At 52.9% G+C, this 21,951-nt stretch overlaps 1 protein-coding gene and 1 long non-coding RNA gene across 2 annotated transcripts; one reads left to right on the top strand and one right to left on the bottom strand.

Annotated features, from left to right (window-relative positions):
• Window positions 1-4,339: 4,339 nt before the first annotated feature.
• Window positions 4,340-13,036, bottom strand: LOC124093094 (uncharacterized). The gene is made up of 3 exons (XR_006851848.2): window positions 11,353-13,036; window positions 8,696-8,859; window positions 4,340-7,944 (listed from the first exon to the last, which is right to left on the bottom strand). It is a non-coding gene; the product is annotated as an uncharacterized LOC124093094 (long non-coding RNA).
• On the top strand, window positions 12,194-18,639 carry Cdc42ep2 (CDC42 effector protein 2). Its single transcript, XM_046445273.2, has 2 exons — window positions 12,194-12,334; window positions 17,128-18,639. Exon 2 carries the CDS (start codon window positions 17,461-17,463, stop codon window positions 18,106-18,108), a length of 648 nt encoding a protein of 215 aa, XP_046301229.1. The 5' UTR covers window positions 12,194-12,334; window positions 17,128-17,460; the 3' UTR covers window positions 18,109-18,639.
• Window positions 18,640-21,951: the final 3,312 nt, after the last annotated feature.

The raw sequence follows: 21,951 nt of genomic DNA, 5'->3' as shown, positions 1-21,951 counted from the left end.
CTTCTGCGTTTAATCTTTCTTCCACTTTCTTTTTCCTGGTAGTAGCCAAAGAATGTTGCCTATTTGACCCGTGTCCGGGGAAGGCAGAGTGCTGGTCACACTGGGTTTCTGCCAGCTCCTTGGGACTCTGGCCCCACCCTCATCCTCCCCAGGCCCCCTTGGCTGCCGAGCTGAGGAGGGGCACTGGGCTTGGCCCTGGAGCTGGGCTGCGGAGCCAGCGCTGGCAGCGGGCCCAGCCCTCCCCACATGGACGTGCTGGGGTCCCATCCTGACCTCTCTAGCTGCAGGAGGCGGCTTCCCTGAGCCAAAAGCCCAAGTCCCTTGTGGTAGCCACTCGACCCAGTCCCAAAGGGGCGTGGGGCTTGCCTGTAACCCAGAGCCCTCGGGCCAGGGCAGGCCTTCCGGGTCCCCACACGTCCCCTGCCCACATGTCCTTACTCTGGGGAAAGGCTGCCTGCCACGGGTTAAGTCCACCTGAGCGGGAAGCTGTCCTGCTCCGCCTGCCAGAGCCAAGTCCGGAAAACCCCTGGCGGGCGGGCCGGGGGTGTGTGAGGGAGCAGCGGCTGCCGGTCCCCTGACTCAGAGGTAATCGGTGACTTAACAGTGGCCAGCCTTGCCCCCGCCTCCCCTGAAGGAGACGGGAATCTGGAGGCAGATGGGCTGGGCCTGGGCAGTACGGCTCTCTTTCAGCACGAAGAGCTGCTGCTTCGTTTCACTAGTCTTTTAGCCACCTTGGTTTTAGAGATAGGCCCCAAATTGGGGAGCTGAGTCCCCCCCCAGCTCCCCACACAGGAGCACCCCGTGGCCTTGGAGGAGGCGAGGCCCCTCCCCCCACAGCCTGACTCAGTTACCCCAGTTCAAGAGCCTTTGGGTTTCTACCAAGCCAAATACCAGGGAGAAACCGGCCCTCCCCGCCTGGGGAAACCAGGCCTGGGAAGATTAACCGGGAGCCTCTGGCCATGATAAAGGAGGGTGGGCCCTTATCACCAGAGGCCACAGCACTTGGCAATTGTCCTGTTGATCCTGAAGAAGCCTCTGGGGAATGGTAACATCTCGCACCCCCAACTTCTTCCAGACTCAGGGGGAGTCAGGCTGGGTAGGATTGGGGCGCTGGCAGAGAGGGAGGCCAGGGCAGGGAGGGGCCAGAGGCCACGGAGAGAGAAAGCTGGAACTCCCTGTCGCAGGCATGAATGAGAGCTGGGAGCCGTTGCCTGGAGACAGGTCGCGTGGCTGTTGGAGGGAGGGCCGAGCAGGCAAGTAAGATTCTACAGAAAGAAGGCAGGACGTGGCCCAGAAGCCGGCAGGCCCCGCAGATGCGTCTCTCCGGCCTCTCTGCTACCAGACAGTTCCTTTTTGCTCATCAGGAAGTCAGTGCCAGGCGTCTGCCAGCTGACTGTCCCTAGACCCCAGCTGTGCCCAGTTTCTTGCAGCATCTGTCATCCCCAGGGCTCATGCCATCCTGTGGTGGGGCACACGATCTTGGAACAGAGGCTCTGGGAGGGAGGCATTGGTGGTGGAGGGTGGAGGCTGACTGGGTCCCCTGCGCCTCCACCCCTCCTTGGTGGCAGCTCCCCGTGTCTGCTCATGCCCCAGGCCCTTGGCACACGAGCCCAGGACAAGGTAGATAGCTCTGAAGAGCAATGTCTGGCATTCCACCCGGGGTCTCCTCCTCGCTCCCACAGGGAGCCTGGGCGGCCCTCAGGAGTCAGGCCCCGGCTCTGGCAAGGAACTAAAGGCCCCCCCAGCTCCTGTGTGTGGGAACTGGGCGCCAGGAACAAGGCTGGAGAATTCACCCGAGGGGCGCTCTGGGTGGGTGGGCCAGCCAGGCCGGGACGCGGTCCTCGGACCTCTCCATCCTGCCCAGCCTTCTGCGCCACTCAGCCTGCTGTTGTCTTTCTCTTGACCTAAGGGTCACCAGCCCTGCTCAGCTGCCTCTGGTGCTGGAGTGGCTATTTGGGCTGATTCCTTACTTCTTTGTTTCCTCTGCCTGACCCTTGGCCTGGTTCACAACGGAGCCACCTGACAGCCAGTCCTGCCTGTGCACATGTGGCCTCCTTCTCAACCGGAGCCTCAAACTTGGCACAAAACTTGACTGACTGCGGGGGAGGGAGGTTTGATAGTTAAAGGTATTTTATTGAGGTACAACAAGAACCGTACACTTCCGTGATTTTTCACTTTATCCACAATGTTGTGCAAATATCTCTACTACATTCTTCAAGAATGTTTTTCTCACTCCAAGAAGAAACCCATACCCAATAGCAGTCACTCCTCACTCCCCTTGCCCCAGGCCCTGGCAACTACTAATCTACTTTCTTTAACGATTCACCTACTCCAGGCATTTAATCTAAATGGAATCACTCAAACAGGGTCCTTTCTGATTTCTTTCATTTAGCATATTTTCAAGGTCCATTCTTGAAGTAACATGTGATAGTACTTTTTTTCATTTTTCAGGGCTGTATGATACTTTACTGTTGGCCAAACTGTATTTCATTCACTCTTTCATTCATCCATGGACAGACCCTGAGGTTGTTTCCACTTGCTGGCTGTTGTGAATATCAGACACCTCTGTATATGTTTTTGTGTGAACACCTGTTTTCCGTTCTCTTGGGTATGTTCCAAGGAAATGGAGTGTGAGAGTGCTGTAGATTTATAGAGGACAAGAAGAGGGATAGGAGTGAATGAAGGAGGGGGAAAAAGAAGAGACAGAAGAGAAGCAAAGGGCCTGAAACATTTTTTTTTTTGAGCTGAACAATAGTGTCTAGAAGGCATGGCAAGGGAGTTTGGACTGGATTCTGCCATCCCAGGGGTCTCCTGAGACTTCTGAGGACTGAGGTGGATAATATACAACCTGCACCAGAAAACTGGCAGTGCTCCCCCGCTATGGAGCTGGGGGAGCCTAGAGACCATTTTATGAACTATCGGAAGACAGTCACCCAGCAGCCACTCTCCATTCCTACGGTAGCAGCACCCCAGATTTCCTGCAGGGTGACCACCTTTCCTCCACACTCTTCCTTTGCCTAACCCTAACACTGCATTGCATCTCCTGGCTTCAGTGACTGGTCAGGGATGGGTGGGAACTAAGGTGTTCCCAAGGTGAGCCTTCTTCTAGGGCTGATGGAGAAGACACGGCTGCAAGGGCAGAGCTGCTGCAGCCCCACACCACCACGAGGAGAAACACAGGACATCTGGGTGCCAGGAGTGAACAGCGGGGTCAGCACCGGCTTCTGGTGTCTGAACTGCACGGAAGCTCGTCTCCATCCCAACCGTGAACCACAAATGCCCCTCACCCTTTCTTTTTTCTTCTTTCTCTTTTTTTTTTTCCCACTTAACCTAGTTTGAATTTTCTGTCACTTGCAACCAATAGGATGAGGGCCTGAACTAGGGGAGGAGGACTGCGAGGACTGTCAAGAAACAGACAGATAAAAAGCAGCTCAGATCAGAAGGAGGGCAGCAACCACGTCCTGACACGTGACATCCACATAGCCCTCCCACCCAACCTGCCAGAGGCTGCGAGTCACTGCCTCAGGAAGCCACGGGCTGGATTCAAACTCCAAACCCTCTGTCTTCCCACCCTGCCATGCTGGTGAACATGGGCACCCAACAAGGACGGACTTAGAGGGGTCCCAGGTACCAGCCCCAGCGCCAGGAGCACATGCAGGAGGGAGGTGAGGCAGACACGCTGCGGGAGGCGCCTGGTCTGTTGGGAGGATGGATAAAGGGCAGCACCCAAGAGGGCCGCTGGAGCCGGGAGCCGCCCTGGAGAGACGCAGGCATGGAGAGGGCACCGGGGCTCCCAGAGATCCAGAGCTGCAGAAGGAGGAGTTGGGAGCTGGTGCAGGGGCGATGGGCCAGACACTGCTGTGGAGGGGACCTTGGACGACACTTTTCCTTAACGACAGGGCAAAGGGCGGGACTGGCTTGGGAGAGGAGAAGGGTGACAAGATTCTAGTGGGCAGACAAGAGGATGCTCCTGGACATCCATCTATGGTGGGCTCAGCTGACTGTGTTTCAGGAATTTGGGCCTCTCTGTCACCCACCCCCGTCACTCTGTGTTCTCTGTTCCTGAGTAGCCAGGGCTATGGCTGCTCCCTCTAGGTGTGCCCTGGAAATGCCCAGGGGCCTAGGCTGGGCCACCCTCAGTCCAGGGTGGACCAACTACCAGCTCTACATCCCCTTGCCCAGACCCCTTCCCCTCCTTCTCCTCTTCCTGATCCTCCTCCTCCTCCTCCTCCTCTTCCTCTTCCTCCTCCTCCTCCTCTTTCTCTTCCTCCTCCTCCTCTTCCTCCTCCTCCTGGGCTGCAGGCTACTCCCCACCCACCCAGAGCCCTCCTGACAGCTGAGGACCTGCAGCTGCCTAGACCCGGGGCCTCTTAAAGGTCTCAGGGACAGCTGCTGCCCTCTGACCCTGCTGACCCTGCTCCCTGGCAACCCGGGCGCCTGTCCATGGCCTGCGGGTTCTCCTCTGCCTGCTCTTATCATTGCCACATCCTCCTGGGGTCTGAAGCATTTCATGCTGAGAAAGACAACCAAGCCTCGGAGGCTGAGTCAACAGCCTCACTGGGAGGAGTAGGGAGGGAGAGGCCAGCGGGCAGGGGCAGCCCCCAGCCCCTCAGAGGAAGCAGCTTCCCCCAGCAGGAGTGGGAGACACTGGGTGAGGGTCTTCGTCCTGTCCCCTCCATCAGCGCTGAGCCCTGCTCACCTGCTCTCCCAGCACAGAGCGGGGCACGTGGGGAGACCCAGCGTTGCTCCCGATTCCTGGAAGGCTCTTCACAAGGCCCTGTCCACTCAAGGACTCCAAGGCCCTTTGAGTAGCCAGCTCCCTAGGACACTTCTGGCAGCAGAAGAGGCCTCTGGGAAGGGGTGCAGAGGCTCAGGCTTTGGGGTGGGGGAGTTCGGGAAGGATTTGTCGCATTCACCCTTTTTTTTTGATACCAGGGATTGAGCCCAGGGGCACTTAACCACCAACCCACATTCCCAGCCCTTTTTATATTTTGTCTTGAAACAGGGTCTCACTAAGTTGCTTAGGACTTTGCTAAATTGCTGAGGCTGGCTTTGAACTTGTGATCCTCCGGCCTCAGCCTCCTGAGCTGCTGGGATTACAGGCCTGCACAGCGGTACAGGGCCCCCCTTACATCTTGCTAGAAGTCTCTCAGGCATGTGTGGAACAGCACTGACAGCATGACTTGCTGCACCCCCCGCCCCCAGACGTGCCTCTGTGACTCACAGGCTACTCCTGAGCTGGAAAACCATATAGCTGTAAAAATGTGATCTGGAGAACACACTCCTCATCCTGGTGCAGAGGCACTAGTTCCGTTTCTGTTGCTCTTCATACAATACCATAGACTGGGAAGCAATAAAGAAAAGAGGGTTTGTTTTTGTACCAGGAATTGATCTTGGAGGTGCTTTACCAGTGAGCCACATCCGGCTGGGATTACAGGTGTCCACCTCCATGTCCTCAGAAAAGAGGTTTAATTTGGCTCACAGGACCAGATGTCCAAGGTGGAAGGGCCACATGTTGGTGATGGCCTTTTGCTGGCAGAGTCTCCATGCTGCATGGGGTATGAAATGACAAGAGACAGGGAGTGTGTGCAGTGGGGGAGGTGGCACTGGGGATTGAACCAGGGGATCTCTACCCTGAGCCACATCCCCAACCCCTCTTTATATTTTTATGTTGAGAAACAGTCTTGCAAAGTTGCCCAGGCTAGCCTCGAACTTGGGAATCCTCATGCCTCAGCCTCCCAAGTAGCTGGGAGTAGCACCCTTGAGCCTGGATCACTCTCTTTTTAATAAAGCCACCAGAATCCAATCATGGGGAAGGGCCCACCCCATGACTTTAATCCTAATCACCCCACAAAGACTTATCTCCATTCATGGTCAGATTATATTTCTACTCTCTCAATGCCTCACAATGGGGACCTATTTGTTTATTTATTTACTTACTTATTTATTTTGGGTACTAGGGATTGAACCTGCTTAACCACCGAGCCACAACCCCAGCCCTTTTTTGCATTCTATTTAGAAATAGGATCTTGCTGAGTTGCTTAGGGCCTCGCTAAGTTGCTGACGCTGGTTTTGAACTCTCGATCCTCCTGCTTGGGCCTCCTGAGCTGATGGGATTATTGTGCACCACCACACTGGCTCACAAGGGGGATTAAACTTCAACTGAGTTTGCTGAGGAAACAAAGCATATTCAAACCAAAATATAATGTTAACTGAGAAAAAAAAAAAAAAGCAAAGTGAAGACCAGTATGGATAGTGGAGGCCCCCAACAAGGGGTTCAGCCCTCCCCTGGCTCCCATGAGGGCCTACAGGACTTTGGGGCTGTACTTGTCTATATATTGGCTATTTGTGTCAAAAAGATGGGCGAGGCTTTGGTTGAACTTAAAGAACAACTCTAGCAGGGGTACAAGAAACTGGTCACATCCATTGTCTCCGGGAGGGGAAGTGGGTGACAGAGGTAAGACTTTGCCTCTTGAATTTTCTGAATTTTGAACCACATGAAATCATGTCCTTATCCAAAAAGTAATTCAAGTGAAAAAACTGCTAGTCGTATCAGGCCACAGGCCCTCGATATGCTTCCCGAGGCAGTCAGAAATTCTCAGGAGCTATCACCTCCCTTCAGTTATTCTGTAGTAGGATTTTACCTCTCAGTGGCCAGTAACAGAAACCAACCCCAACTAAGTTAAGCAGAACTGGAATTTGTTGGTTTATGCAATGGAAACTGTTTCAGGCATGACCGGATCTAGGAGCTCACGAGCAACATCATTGAGATTCAGTCTCTGGCTCTGCTTGGCTCTGTTTGTTCTCAAGCAGGCTCTTCCCTCAGGGTGGTAAAAATGACCAGCAGCCTTTGGGGGCTGGCATCTTGGCATTCGTAACCCTGACTCCCAGCAAGTCCCCAGACTGATGCCCATTGGTGTTACACGCCCATCCCTGAGCCTAGGAATGGCCCAGCGTGGCCAAGCACAAGCTTCAAACCCACTTTTAGAGCTCGGGGTAGGCACCATGTTTCTGGAGACTCTGCAAGACTGTATTTTGGACAACGCCAGAATAAAGGGACAGATGCCGGGCAGGGAAGACAGTGCTCACCCTCTCCCCGCCTGGACTGACCCCCAGGACAGGCCTGCTGGACATCTCTTGCCTCCTGATCACCCAGTGCCTCTGCCTTCACCAGGACTATTCCTGCTCCGCCTGCAGTGGACACCGATGGCAGCTCCAGTGTCCTTCCCTTTCTCGGCCCAGCAAACTCCCTTTCACCTGTCCACCCTGCTCACTTGTCACCTTCTCCTCGAGGCCCTTCTGACTGTCCCTTCTGCTTCCATCCCTTGGCAGGACAAATTCTTCTATGGCTGTTCTCTTGGGTTCTCCACCTGAGCCAAGGTGATTCAGAGCTGCCTCTACCACAGGCCCTGGCCACGGCACACCTCCTGCTGTCTTGGAGTTGGTTATTTGTTTCCTGAGGGGTTAGCTGTTCTCTGAGGGCTGGGCCCAGCTTGGCCACCTATGTCTTCTCTGCTCCAGCTCAGCCCTGGGCAAGGAGAAGATGGGTTTTGAGATTAATGACATGGTGTCCCTGAAGGCGTGGGAAGCACTGAAGACAGCCTCTGCTGACTCCACAACTGTTCCCTACGCCCAGTGACAGCCGTGGGGCTGACGTTCCCAAAGGCTCTGGGAGGAAGTGCCTGGGCCTGTCCCTGCTAGGACAGGGCTGTCACCGTTCTGGAAACCCCCATGTCACTGGGCCAGAAGCCAAACTTCAGGCATAAAGAAAAGTTCCTCCGGCAAGGCCCTGCCACCATGCAACTCCCAAAGAGCGGCCCAAGGCCCAGGGAGTGGGCTGGGGTAAGGCAGAGTGCCCAGTCATCTCCAGTCCCAGCCTCTGCTGGGTCCAGTTCTCTGAGGGGGGTGAAGAGCAGGAGGGAAGAGCTGCGATTGGCAGGCATCCTGTGGGGGAAGGAAATGAGAAACAATCAAGGCAAACTCCAGCGCAGAGCTGGGGGCTCAGGACATGGGCCCTGCAGGCTGCACTCAGCTGGGATGTTGGGGGCACCCATAGGTAGGTGGAGCTCCCTTCCAGCTCTTGGCTGACCTATGGCCTGCTCAAGGAGCTAGGCATCTCCTGAGGCTTCCTTTCTTCTCAGCACCTCCCCTAGATACCGTCCAAGAGGACTCCACCCTTCCCTTGAGAGTCTCTGCTGCCAGGTCTCCCTCAGGGTCCTGGGTCCCCAGGTGATGGAGCCTGAGGAGAGAGGACTTCCGCTCTGGTCTCTTCATGCTGGCCACCCTTGGGGGAGGGGAGTCTGATTCTGGCCCAAGGGCCCTTAGCGAGTTCCAGGAAGAAGGAGCCAGGAAGGAAGGGTTGAATCAGTCCCCTGTGTGTGTGTGGGGGGGGGGGGTGATAGTGGGGGAGGGGCTGTGGGGCTGCCGGGACTGTCCCAGGGTATGGGAGGCTCCAGGCAAGGGAAAAGGAAGTTGCATTTGCCATTCCAGTGTCTCTCTACCATGGACTGCCTTGCCCCTCCCAAGTGCCCTCTTGGCCACCAGAGTGTCCAGAAGCTCCTCCGGCAGGACAATCCAGGCCCCAACTGAGTCCTCAGACCCAGGCAAAGGGTCCAGGCTTGGGTTGGCACTTGCCTCTGTGTCTTCTGGGTCAGAAATGCTGGACACACACACACACACACGTCCCTACACATACCTGAGAAGCTGTGTGGAAAAGCCAGTTTTAGTAACTGGAGTCCCATTTTAGAAATGCTTAATTGCAGGTCCCTGCAGCGATGCTGGGTGTATACACAAAGATCTCATCCATTCAGCAGAACCTCCTCAGGGACTCTGGGGTCCCCAGCCAAGGGACAGCCTCATCTGTGAATAGGAAGAGGAAGTGTCCTGCTCTCTTCTTGTAAAGGGCAGAACCCAGGGTCGGGTGTTGGCAGGAGTAGTCCAAGCAGCAAGGGGTACCAGCGCCACACAGAAGCTTCTCCCACAGGGGCGTGGGGGGGCTGAAAACAGTTCCCAGAGTGCAGATGGCAGCTCCAGTCCTGGCTTGGAGCCCTGGCCTGGTAGCCAGGCCGGAGGAGGAGAGCAGGGGCTTGAGCCAGGCTCAGGGGCTCTGTGGCTATGGACTTCTCCCCCAGGACCCCCAAACCCACCCTCCTCAAAACCTTTGCAAAGAGCTCTAGGTTGGTTCCTGACTATTGGTGGCTCTGACCAAGAGCTGGAGCCTTCTCCAATCCTCCATCCCTGGAATTGTCTGTGTCAACACCTGCTCTGAATGCAGCTCCTGACCATCCCCACCCCCCAGCCCCGATGGAGGACTTTTGGGGGCACCATGCAGGGGTGGGGGCTTTGGCTCAGCTGGACCCCTACAGGTTCAGGTGGCTTTAATCATTAGAGTTGCCTGGTCAGTCGGCAAGGACAGCTGCCCGCAAAAGCTATTGTAACGTTTCACAAAACTTCGCCGCCTGCGGGCCTATGTATTCCCATTAATAAAGCTCATGTGATCCCCTGTGTGGGACACATGTGGCCTGATGCTCTTCCCCTGTTTCACAAGCAAGGACACTCAGAAAGCGAAAGTTCTTTACTGGAGACCTCAGAGCAAGTCATCAGCACAGCTAGCTCAGAACCTGGTTGGTGGCTCAAAGGCCAGAGCTCAGTGTACTGAGCCACCCCCTCCTCTTCCAGGATCCACTGGGAGGGCAGAGACAACAATTCTGAGAAGCCTGAGGGAAGGGGTTCAGGACCCTCATGTTCTGCCCCTTTCAGGCCAAGCAAATCATTGTAGTAATCTCAAAAGAGTTTCTCTTTTTGAAATATTTTTAGTGGTGGGGATTGAACTCAGAGGCGCTTAATCACTAAGCCACATCCCCAGCCCCTTTTACATTTTATGTAGAGATAGGAGCTCACTGAGTTGCCTAGGGCCTCGATAAGCTGCTGAGGTGGGCTTGAACTTGTGATTCTCCTGTCTCAGTCTTCTGCCAAACCTCAGTTTCTCTTTTACAAGGGGATAATCATTCAAGCTCTGATCACTCACCAGGCAGGATTCAGGGACAAAAGGCAATCGGTAAGGGCATTGGTGGGCCTGAGGGGAGAAGTGCCTGGCAACACCCAGGTGGCAAAAAGGGGGAAAGGCACAGCCTTTACCACACACAGCCTCTTAGTCCATACTCTGCTGCTATAACACAATACCACAGGCCAGGTAGCTTATAAATAAATAGAGATTTATTTGGCTCATGGTTCCGGAGTCTGGAATGTCCAAAAGCATAACGAGGGCCTTCAAACTATGTCATCCCATGATGGAAAGAAGAAACACAAGAAAGGGAAAGGGAGACAGATTGAACTTGCAGCCCCAAGCCCTTTTATAATGAGCACTGATCCACTCAAAGGGATGAAATCCACATGACACAAACACCTCTCAACAATGCTTTAAGTTTCCAAAACACTCTTTTGTGGGGGGTACACATTCAAACCACAGCACCCACCTATGCCACAACTGGACCTTGGGTCATCCTTCCCTCTTCCTGAACTTTTCAGCCTGTTTCCTCCAAGCCACCAGGCTAGTCGTGGCAGAACGCCCCTCACCCATCCTCCCTGGGGAGCTGAGGGAGGAGCTGAGCAGGCTCAAGATTAAAACCTGAAACTTCCTGTATTCATATTCCACTTCTGCTGGAACAAATTAACACAAACGTGGAAGCTTAAAACAGCATGAATTCATTATCTTACATTCTGTGGGTCAGAAGTTCAACGCAGGTTGCACTGGGTTAAGATCAGTGTCAGCAGAGCCATGTTCCTTCTGGGGGTTCTCGGAGGGAATCTATTTCCTTACACAAATTCCTTGGCTTCTGGCCTCTTCCTCCATCTTCAAAGACAGCTGCAAGGCATCCTCTGGCCCTTTTTCTAGAACAACGTCTCTTTCTTTGACTCTTCCCTTCTGTCTCCTCTTCTATTTTTAAGGGTCCCCGTTATTACACTGGGCCCACCCAGATAATTCAGGATGACCTATCTTAAAGTCAACTGAGCTGGCCATGGTGACACATGCCTGTCGTCCTAGCTACCCTGGAGGCTGAAGTAGGGAGATCACTTGAGCCCAGAAGTTCAAGACCAACCTGGATAACAGAGTGAGACCCTATCTCAAATATTAATAGCATAAAGCCAACTGATTTAGCAACTGTAATTTCCTCTTTCGATGTAATAAAACATTCACAAATTCCAAAGATATAGAAAATGGACACCTCAGGGGGAGCATTCTTCTGCCTACCAGGACCCCCCTACCACTAACATCCTTCCTCCTCACCCCGCCTCACTAAGGGCCCTTCCCACATTCACAACATGGAGCCAACCCTCCTGGACCCACTATACCTTCTGGGCTGACACTCCGCAGAAAATGAAGATCTCCTCACCAGATCACTATCCCCCTCTTCATTTGCCTGAATCTTAGCACTGACCCACGTGGAAGGATATCACTTTGTGCTTGGGACCTTGATTTCTTGACTTTCCCTTTACTGTGCTGTAGGTTCCAACCCAGGGGGTGCTGAATTCCCAGAGCTTAATCCATAGCAGATGCTCAACATATATCTGTTGAATCACTGAATGGAACAAGGACAGAGTTTCCCTCAGTTATCTCCAGACCCTGTGAAGTCCTGCCCGTCAATAATTGTATGAGTCCATGAAGTGAGTCAGAGCCCCACCTCCTCTCTGGAAGTCACCTAGCTGGTCAGCAAATACAGGTGTGCCCAGACCACACACTGCGGTCTCTCTCTTTCTCTCTCTCTCTCAGTCTCTCTTTCTGTCTCTCCTCTGGCTCTTCTAGGAGAGCTTATAAGCTCTTCAAAATGCTCATGAGTTTGTAAGATTTTAACGTGGACACTTCCAATGCCCCATTCATTCGCGTAGTAGGGCCTCCCCGAACACAGCCCTTAATAGGTCCAGTGATGCCCAGTGAATACGAAGAATTGGGTCTTCTAGCAGCCGCTTCCCCGGGCCTTCTAGAACCAAGGGTTTGGCTCCAGAGGGCACAGTCTTGAGTCCAGGGAGTCCACCCCCGGTATCGGACAGAGCCGGCCAGCAACAACGGAAGCAGGACCGCGCCCTTGGGAGCGTGAGGCCTCCGTACCCCAACCAAGCGCCTCTGCACTAGGGGAGCCCTGGGCGGTGCCCGGGCGGGGCGGGGCTGTGGGCGTGGTCCTACTGGGGCGGCATCGTCATTGGATCTGCAGGACGGGGGCGGGGCTTTAGGGCCACTGTCCGCACAGTAAGTTCACAGCCCGGGTCGGGTCCCACAGCCTCGCGGTCCAGCTCCGAGCTTTCGCTTCCCGCGGGTCCGCTGACAGCGCTCCTGATGGTGAGTTCGGGCCAGGGTTTCTGCAGCTCTCCCGCGGCTCCGCGGGGTCCCCTGAGAGGCCCATTCCAGAGGCTCCGGGTCCCCGATCGCGCCCGGGTCCCGGCTTCACCACCGCTCAGGTTCTCGGGCTCGGTGGGCTTTTCCTCCTGCGCCTCGATCCCCGCAGCCCCACCCGTGACCCGCACGGCCCGTGGGGCGCCGCACTTCCACCTTAAAATCTCCAGTCCTCCTTCCAATCTGCCGGAACCTCGGTCCTAGCCCCGGGCACCCAGAAGCGTCCTCCGGCCACCCAGTGTCCCCGCCTGGGCTCGGGCCGTATTTTTAGCCGATGGTGAGATGTTCTCCTATCTTTAGCCGCGGCTGCAGTGTCCTGAAACGGATCCCGGCTGGGCTGAGCTGCCCTCGGACTGGGGACGGGGAGGGGACGGCGCCGGAATTCGAGCCCGGGCAGAGGAACCCGACCCGCGGGAGGGGCGGGGGCTTGTTCGCCGGAGCTCTGGCCTGGCGCCGAGCGGACACTCGGACATCGCCCAGGCCGGGAAGCACCAGGGAGGCCCCTCCCAGAGCTTGGAGACAGGGACAGGGTCCCCCATCGCCCCTTTCCCCCATTCATTGTCTGTATGTGCGACCAGTAACTCCCAAGAGAAAACGATCCCACAGACAATCCTCATCTGATACTCGAACGCGCAGCTCCTCGGGGACTCCTGCCTGGACCCGGAGGCGCGCTGGAGACCCGGTTGCGCCCTGGGACTCCTCCAGGACGCTGGACGTTAGCGGGAGCGCGCGCGCCACCTAGTGGCTGCAGAGCCGGGCGCGTTCCTCACCCAGACACTGGGAGACGTAGCCGCCGGTTAACCTGCGCTTGCCGCTCGCCAACTCTGGGTTGGCCAGGAGCAGTTTGTTCTTGATCTTGTTCAAGGCAGTATCCCGGAGACCCATAGTGCTTGAGGAAGGCATTGCAGATAGTTTCTGAATATCCATTTGACAGGACTGACAGTGACCCCTGCGCCCTCACTTGCGGGACAGCAGTGAGGCCTCCAGCAGCCGTCAGCCCATTTTCTGAATGAGGAGGGTGAGACCCAGAGAGGAGGGGTATCTTGCCCAAGATCACCCACTCCCGGATAGAACTGGGTTTAAAGCCAGTCTTCTAGTTTGAAGGTCAGGGGCCTCCTTCTTGAATATTCCTAGTGGGGAGTGGTCTGATATTCCTCAGGACAGGAGAGACCCGACCTCCAGGAAGTCATTTACTCTGAGGGAGGTCCAAGGCAAGGCCAGAGAGCTGGGATGGCTCTCATCTGCTCCTCCTACTGCGGCCTGGCGCCATTCCACCAGCCTCCCAGGGACAGTCTCATTCTCATCTCTGCACACTTGCAAGTTGAGGGGAGTGGGGAGCCAAAGGGCATGACTAGTTGGAAGGGACCTGGTGATTTCCCTCCTACTCCCCAGATACATCCCACTTGTGGCAGCCCACCACATTTGAGCCACATGGATCAATGCCAGCTCTTGCTATTTGGTTGGCCTTGGAAAGTTTCTTAACATCGCTGGGATTCAGCTCCCACTTCTGTACAGGGCAATAAGGACACTCACTGTGATGTGACTGGGAACATTAATATGGGAAGCTTCATGGTTGCCAAATCTAAATACTTGAGGCTTGCTGGTTGTAATTTCCAGCTCTCCCCAGGGTGGTTGATGTGGCCCCACCCTTCCCCTTAGCCTCTGGTCTCTCCACATCTGGAATTGGGTGGGTACATCTGGCTCTGAGTGAGACAGCTGTCAGGGACGCCCACTTTGCTGTGGAAACATTCAAGCTGGCCTGGTGCTCTAGTGTGATTTAGGGATGGAGGGAGGACCTGGCTCAGGCTCTGGGCAAATCCCATAGGTGAGCCCCACTCTCCATCAGTGGAAAGGAAGGAAAAGCTCTCCCAGGCTCTCTCCTGAAAAGGGGGTGGATTGGATATTTGTCAGCATGTCCTTGGGTCTGGTGTGGTAGACAGAGGATAAATGGGTTTCCAAGACCCTGGGAGGCCCACCGCCTCCCCTCCCGGCAGCTCCTTCCAAGCTTAGCTGGAATGCTACCACTGGAGAGTCATTCCTTTGTTTCCTGTGCAGCTGCAGGTGCTCTGGGAGGAGCAAGATGTCCAGAGTCCATGGTTCAGCCTGACTGACCTGGGGTGTCCGGTCTTGGGGTGGGGTTTCCTGATCCAAGGCCCACATTGGGGGGAAGGACTGGGTCCTGCTCCTGCATCCTCCTTTCTCCTTCCTGCCTCCTCCTGCCCAGGATGAAGGATGAGGCAGGGGAACTGGCAGATGCCTCCTTTGCTTACCCCTGGCTGACCTATGGGGTGGGGAGCAGTGGGAGAGGGCAGGCTCATCTGGCTTGAATCCTGGCCCTGACCTTATCTGCTGGATGACCCAAACAAATTTTTTTCTTTGCCTCTTTATGCTGATTGCACATCTGGGCTCCTGCATGTCTGTACTGTGCCAACCAGGCCCTCCATGCATCACCCCCAGGAAGCAGAGGACATACTTGCTCCATTTCCTTTTTTTGTTAAACCAGTATGACACCCTTTCATAGTGTATTTATTTTTTCCCACATTAAAAATAGCTTTAGGGGCTGGGGTTGTGGCTCAGTGGTGGAGTGCTCGCCTAGCATGTACGAGGCCATGGGTTCGATTCTCAGCAGCATATAAAAATAAGTAAACAAAAATAAAGGTATTGTGTCCAACTACAAGATATATATATATATATATATATATATATATATATATATATATATGAATAGCTTTTTTTCCTGACTACATAAACAATATATGCATATAAATAATACATGCTCATTATTTAAAAAAAATTTTTTTAGTTATTGACAGACTTTTATTTTATTTATTTTTATGTGGTGCTCAGAATCGAACACAGTACCTCATACATGCTGGGCAAGTGCGCTTCCACTGAGCTCCAGCCCCAGCCCCAATATGCTTATTAGTAAGAACTTGATGACCAGGCCTGATGGCCAGGCCCAGGCTTATATCCCCACGACTTGGAAGTCTGGGGCAGGAGGATCGCTAGTTCAAAGCCAGCGTGGGAAATTTAAACAGACCCTGTCTCAAAATTTAAAAAATAAAAATTAAAAGGGCTAAGTGGCTAAGTGCTCTTGGGTTCAGTCTCCAGTCCGCCCCCCCCCCAAAAATAAAATTAAAAAGTTGATGGCTGAGGTGTAGCTCAGTGGTAGCACACTTACTTAGTATGTTCAGCAAGGCCCTCGATTTAATCCCCAGCAACACACAGACACACACACAAACAAGTTGAGTTTAGAAAAGTCTGAATAAGACAGAGAAGTTAACCTGAGATTGTACATCTTGAGGCAACCACCATCAACATTTGGCCAAACACTCTTTGGCATTAATGTGTACCATACACGTACACCACGTTGTAATAACCGGACCAAGTGTTACAGATCACTTTTACTGAGGACATCTTTCTTTCCTCATCCGTGACTCCACACATCCTCTCTGCCCCTACCTGTCAGTGTAGTCCATGGGACAATCTAAATTCTTCCAGATTCTTCTCTGTCTTTATAGAGGACAGAATCCTATACAGACCCATATATGTATGTTCTTATACATGCCTATATAGAGAAGGAGTCGTGCTTTCAATAAATGGCACCTTCTATACCATGTTTTTGCATTTTCTTCTCTCTCTTCAATGCCTTGTAGGAATCCTCCCAAAACAGGTTTTTTGTTTGTTTGTTTGTTTTTGTTTTTTACGGTGCTAGGGATTGAATCCAGGGCTTCACACATACCAGCGAAGGACTCCACCACTGAGCTATATCCTCACCCCAATACCCTAATTTTCAAAGGTGGGGGGTGATAGTAGGGTGGTTGTGTTGATTGAGATGTGTTTGCAGAAAGCCCAAAAGAATGTCAGGTAAGAATTCCCACTAAAAATATCTAAACTGTCCACCCTACCTGCTCTTCAGGTGTGGGCAGGGAGGGAGGGCCATACACTGTATTAGATTCAGGGGCCCCTGCACATAAGAACTCCTAATGTGGAGGAGGAGGAGGAGGAGAAAAGGGAATCTCCCAGAAACTCCCCTCCAGGTGGGATGTGACTGGACCCACAGGAGGTGTGCTCTGTCCTGCACTGTTGCAGAACACCTACTGTACATCCTGCCCCAGGTCACGCCTAAGCAGAACAGACAGTTTTCAAGCTCTCTGTCCTCAGTTGAGTTGGGTATTGAGACCATCTGTGAGACCACCACGCAACTTGGTACCTACATGTCATGAGGGACAATGTGTCATGAGGTGCAGTGGATCAGGAAAGGGAGAGAGTACTCAGGTGGGGGTGATAGGCAGAGCCTGGGATCCAGAGCGAGAGATCAGAGTAGGACTTTGTACAAGACTTGTGCCTATCACTCAAGTTCCAAGCCTCAGTTTTATGCATATAAAGGGAGGGGCTTGGTGCTGGTGTTCTGTCCCATTTGGGGGAGGAGGTTTACTGGGGATCAAATCCAGGGGCACTTTACCACTAAGTTATATCCCTAGTTCTTTTTTATTTTGAATTTTAGATTTTGAAGCAAGTTCTTACTAAGTTGCTGAGGCTATCCTCAAAATTGCAATCCTCCTGCCTTAGACTCCCAGGGTCTACTCTTTAAGATGCAGTGGATTTATGAAGACCTGCTTCTTCCAGAGGGCTCCCCCAAGGAGAGGAGCCAAGTTGGACTGAGGCAGGGGGACCAGAAATGAAATGGTTACTTTTGTCCTCTTGTCCCTGACTTATATATCCCCTTTGTGTTTCAGCTCCTCAGCCCTGGACCCAGTGGAGAATCTTAGGAACAAGACCAAAGCACACTGCTAGCAACAGATTCTCCATCTTTCTGCCTCCAGTTCTCAAAAAAGAATTTCCAATCCTTTGGGAGAAAGTGACTTTTATCTCAACCTCTGCCTTCCCTGGCCTTTAATCTTAATTTTTGCAATTCCTTCGGTCCGTTTTGGTTACATCCCACACCCTGGTCTTCAGCCCTTTGGCACATTTCCAGCACCTGAACGTTGCGCTCGGAGTTTGGGGTTGAGGGTGTTGAGAGGAGGCAGCATAAGCCGCGGGCTGGGCAACCAGGCCTGGGTGAGGTCACTATGTCCACAAAGGTCCCCATCTATCTGAAGCGTGGCAGTCGCAAGGGCAAGAAGGAGAAGCTGCGGGACCTGCTGTCCTCGGACATGATCAGCCCACCACTAGGGGACTTCCGTCATACCATTCATATTGGCAGTGGAGGTGGCGGGGACATGTTTGGGGACATCTCCTTCCTGCAGGGCAAGTTCCACCTTCTGCCAGGAACTGCAGTTGAGGAGTCGGAGGAGGACGGCAGCTTTGCCCTTCCCTTCCAGTTCACACGCACTGCCACCATGTGTGGCCAGGAGCTCCCCGTGGGCCCATTGCTTCCCATCGAGCCATCGCCTCTGCTCAAGAATGCCATCTCCCTACCTGTCATTGGGGGGCCCCAGGCCCTCACCCTGCCCACAGCCCAGGCCCCACCCAAGCCCCCTCGCCTGCACCTGGAGGTGCAACCTTCCCCACAGGAGGCAGGAAATGTGGGCATCTGGAGGACTCCAGAGGCTGGCTCGCCCCACAACGGGCTGACCCCAGAGTCGGGGGCCGAGGAGCCCTTCCTGTCCCACGGCAGCTCCCTGCTGTCCCTGCACGTGGACCTAGGGCCCTCCATCCTGGAAGATGTTCTCCAGATCATGGATCAGGACCTGGACGGCGTGCAGATCCCCACATAGGACCTCGGCTGACCAGGCATCCAGGCTGGGGTGAGGCCAGGAGGCCGGGTGTGGACATGGCCCTGGCCCAAAGTCAAGGATCCCTGGCCTACCTGTGGTCGCTGGCGGGTGATTCTCCTTGTGAGCCTTTGTTCCCCTTCCTCCTGTCCTCTCCCCACAGGCACGGTATGCCTTGTTGGTTTCCCGGAACAACCCACCCAGACACAAGCGGAAGTCAGCCCAGAGTGCCCTGAGCTTCTTGGGCACCATTTGACCCCACTGCCAACTGCTCTCTCTTGGGTGAAAGCTCTGCTGAAAGAGCCCCCTTTCCACTCTCTTTCCACCCCTGCCCACTGGATGCCCTGCCTGAGGGCAGGGAAGAGGCAGCTGGAGGACTTGGGCCCTTGGCGGGCTGTTCCACACCTTTGGCTTTGTGTCCTGGACTGGTAGCCTGGTATCAGTGACCAGATGTGTCCAGCCTCGTGTCCTGTCCCATCCCTTTCTCACATGACCCGGGGATTCTGGTTGCAATAAAAAGTGCTGCTTCCTGTGGCTGAGCATCCTGTACCCTTGCCCTGGGTTCCCTGCAGAAGGTGTGCTCAAGTGGGGAAGGCCCCATGCCAGATGGCAGGCCTTACTCTCAGGAGGATCACACCTGACTCAGAGCCCAGAGTGAGAACAAAGCAGGAGCAAGTCAAGTGTCTATTGTGGATATTCAGACCTCGATTCAGGTGCTTGGGTCCAATCCCTGCCTGGGCAGCTGGGGTCAGCCAGGGGAGACCCAAGAGGAAAGGAATAGTCACAAGTGTGTGCAAGGGACCAACAGCTTCTCCAGCTTCAGATGAATGAGGAAACACGTGGGAAAGAGGGACAGGCCTGGGAGAGATCTGACCATGCTGACCAGAGGACTCTATCAGCAGCTGTTTATTAAACATCCATAGTCTAGCTGGCAGGGCAGCAGGTGCTGGGGATCCAAGGCAGATGTGATCCCTACTCTCCTGGAGCTTGCATGCTAGTGGGGGGAGGATATAAACGTGTAAACGTGTAAATGCTAGAAAGCAAACAACACTATCAGGCGCACCAAAGGGGCAGGAGTGCTCCCCAGCTGGGGTTAGGTAGTGTCAGGGCCCAGCAGGGCAATCTGGTGTGACTGCGAGCTAAACCTTAGCTAAGGCGTTTGTGCTCAGGCATGAGCAAAAGTCATTAAGGCACCAAAATGAATGATAGAGGAGCTACTGTGAAGCTGGGTAACAGGCTGGCATCCGCTGGGAACATTTTCGCTGCTTGCCAGTCTGAAGCTGAGGCATCAGAGCTGCTGAAAGATTTGAAGCAGGAGAGACATGTGGTCAGATCTAGATTTTAGAAAGGTCATCACTCTGACTGGCTGAATAGAGGATGCAGGCAGCCACGGGGAGGGGACCAAGCAGAGGGAGGTGTGCTAAGGTACGCTGGGTACCTGGTACAGACATGCGGGCAGCTGGAGGCAAGGGCAGGCCACAGTGGCCCCATTCTTTCCTTCTCCATTCTTATTTATTCTTTCCGCCCTTGAGCCCAGACTCTGACTTAGCTCCCGCCCTTTCTTGCCTCCAGGAAGCATCAGAATTTGACCAGGAGACCAGAAATTGTTTGCAAAACTCTCTCTCTCTCTCCCCACCCCCTCTCACTTTTCCTGGTTTCTTTAGGCAATGAAAATTGAACTCAAGGGAGCTCTACCACTGAGTCACATCTCCATCCTTTCTATTTTTATTTTTTATTTTGAAATAGGGTCTTGATACGTTGCTTAGGCTGGCCTCAAATTTGTGATCCTCCTGCCTCAACATCCCAAATTGCTGGGATTACCGGAGAGTGCCACCATGGCTGGCTGCATTTTTTTTTAATTTGTTTTAATTAATTACACATGGCAGTACAATGATCTTGACAAATCATACATTTGAATCAGATGGGATATAATTTCTCGTTTTTCTGAGAGTACAGGTTGCAGAATTACATTGGTCATGCAGTCACAGTTATACCCACAGCAATAATAATGTCTATTTGCTGGCTGCATTTTTTTTAAATTGTGGTAAAATATGTGTAATGTAAAATTGCTTTTTTTTTTTTGAGGTGCTAAAGATGGACCCTAGGGCCTTGTGTATACTATAAGCAAATGCTCTATCCCTGAGCTACATCCCCAGCCCCCCAAAATCTACCATTTCAAGTGGTCATTTCAGTGGCACTGAGTACATTTACATTACTCTGCAACCATCACCACCAATCATCTCCAGAACTGTTTCTGTTTTCCCAGACTGAAACTCCATCCCCCCAAACACTAACTCCCCAGGTTCCCTTCCCTGATCCCATAGACACCCCATTCTACTCTTGTTCTCTGTGAATCTGACTATTGTAGATACCTCATATAAGAGAATCATACACTGTCTTTTTGTGGCTAGCTTATTTCATTTATCATAAATCCTCGAGATTCATCCATGTAGTAGCATATTTCCGAACTTCTCTCCTTCTTAAGGCTGATTAATATTCTGTTGTACATACATGCCACAGTTTGTTCATTCGTCCATAGATGGACACTTGGATTACTTCCACTTTTTTTTAAAATAAATATCCCAGAAATTTATTTGATGTTTTCTTTAATACATTTTATATAGAAAGATTGGGATTGTTATTGTTTGCTTTGGGGGCTCTGGATTATTTCCCCTTTTTAGTTACTGTGAATAATGTGGCCATGAACGTGGGAATTCAGATATCTGTTCAAGATCCTGCTTTTAGCTCTTTCAGGAATACTCCCAGAAGTGGAATCGCTAGATCACAGGTTAGTTCTATTTTCAATTTTCTGGGGGAACCCCCTGCTGTTTGCCATGGCACCTGCACCATTATACATTCCCCCCCAAGCATTTTATTTTTCATTTGAAAGTTTTGCCCTCATTCAGAGGTTAGGGATTCACTCTCTGGAGTGGGATTTGACCCCTGGTCAGTGGGACTCATAGCCTGTTCTTGACTGCAAACCTCTGCCCCACAGGGCTATAGCTGCAGGCCCTGGTAAAGTCTGTGAAGGCCAAGGGTGGGGGGGAGCCACAGGACCAGCACCTTCTCACCTGCAGCCCTCTTGGTGCTTGAGGGGCCTGTCCTCTTCCGCCTGGGGACATCTTCTTGAGTGCCTCACCCAGCCAGCCTCACCCTGGACCTGAACTGAGACCAGAGGATCCATGGAAGGAGAGGACATTGTTTTCCTGTGTCCCCAGAAGTGCTCTTGACTCATCTTGCATCAGGCACCAGCACAGGAAAACCACTCAGGGCTGCCATGTTGGAGTAATGACCTGAATTATCAGATTTACCTGATACCTCCTTACAGGTAGCTGAGGATAGAGAGAAGAAAGACTTGCCCTCTTCAGCTTGTCTGGGCACCATGTCCCACAAACACCATGCTCAAGAGGACTTCCCCAAGAAGGGAAGAAGTTGTTGGGCAGACAAAAAAAAAAAAAAAAAAAGAGAGACAAATGTCCCTACATCCTACTGTTTTAGATGCTCAGCCTTGATGCATGTTCTTATTCTAGTATTTATTTTTAAAACAACAGCAACAATGAAAAACATATTAACTGGACCTCATTGTCCAATTATTTCCAGGACCCCTGAAGAGCAAAATCCTTTGATGCTCAAGTCTGTTAGGTAAAATGGCATAGTATTTGCATATAATCTACACACACACACATACACATACCCCTCTTCATACTTTTTTTTGTGTGTGTGTGTGCCAGGGATTGAACCCAGAGGTGCTTCACTACTGAGCCACATCCCCAGCTCTTTTTATGTTTTGTTTTGAGACAGGGTCTTACTAAGTTGCTCAGGATCTCCTTAAGTTGCTGAGGCTGG

The sequence above is a fragment of the Marmota monax genome, unplaced genomic scaffold (genome assembly GCF_021218885.2).
Source record: "Marmota monax isolate L192 unplaced genomic scaffold, Marmota_monax_Labrador192_F-V1.1 WCK01_AAM20220418_F8-fsc00038, whole genome shotgun sequence".
Lineage (NCBI taxonomy): Eukaryota > Metazoa > Chordata > Mammalia > Rodentia > Sciuridae > Marmota > Marmota monax.
Note: the sequence above shows the minus strand (reverse complement) of the source record. Positions and strands in the feature narration are given on the sequence as shown.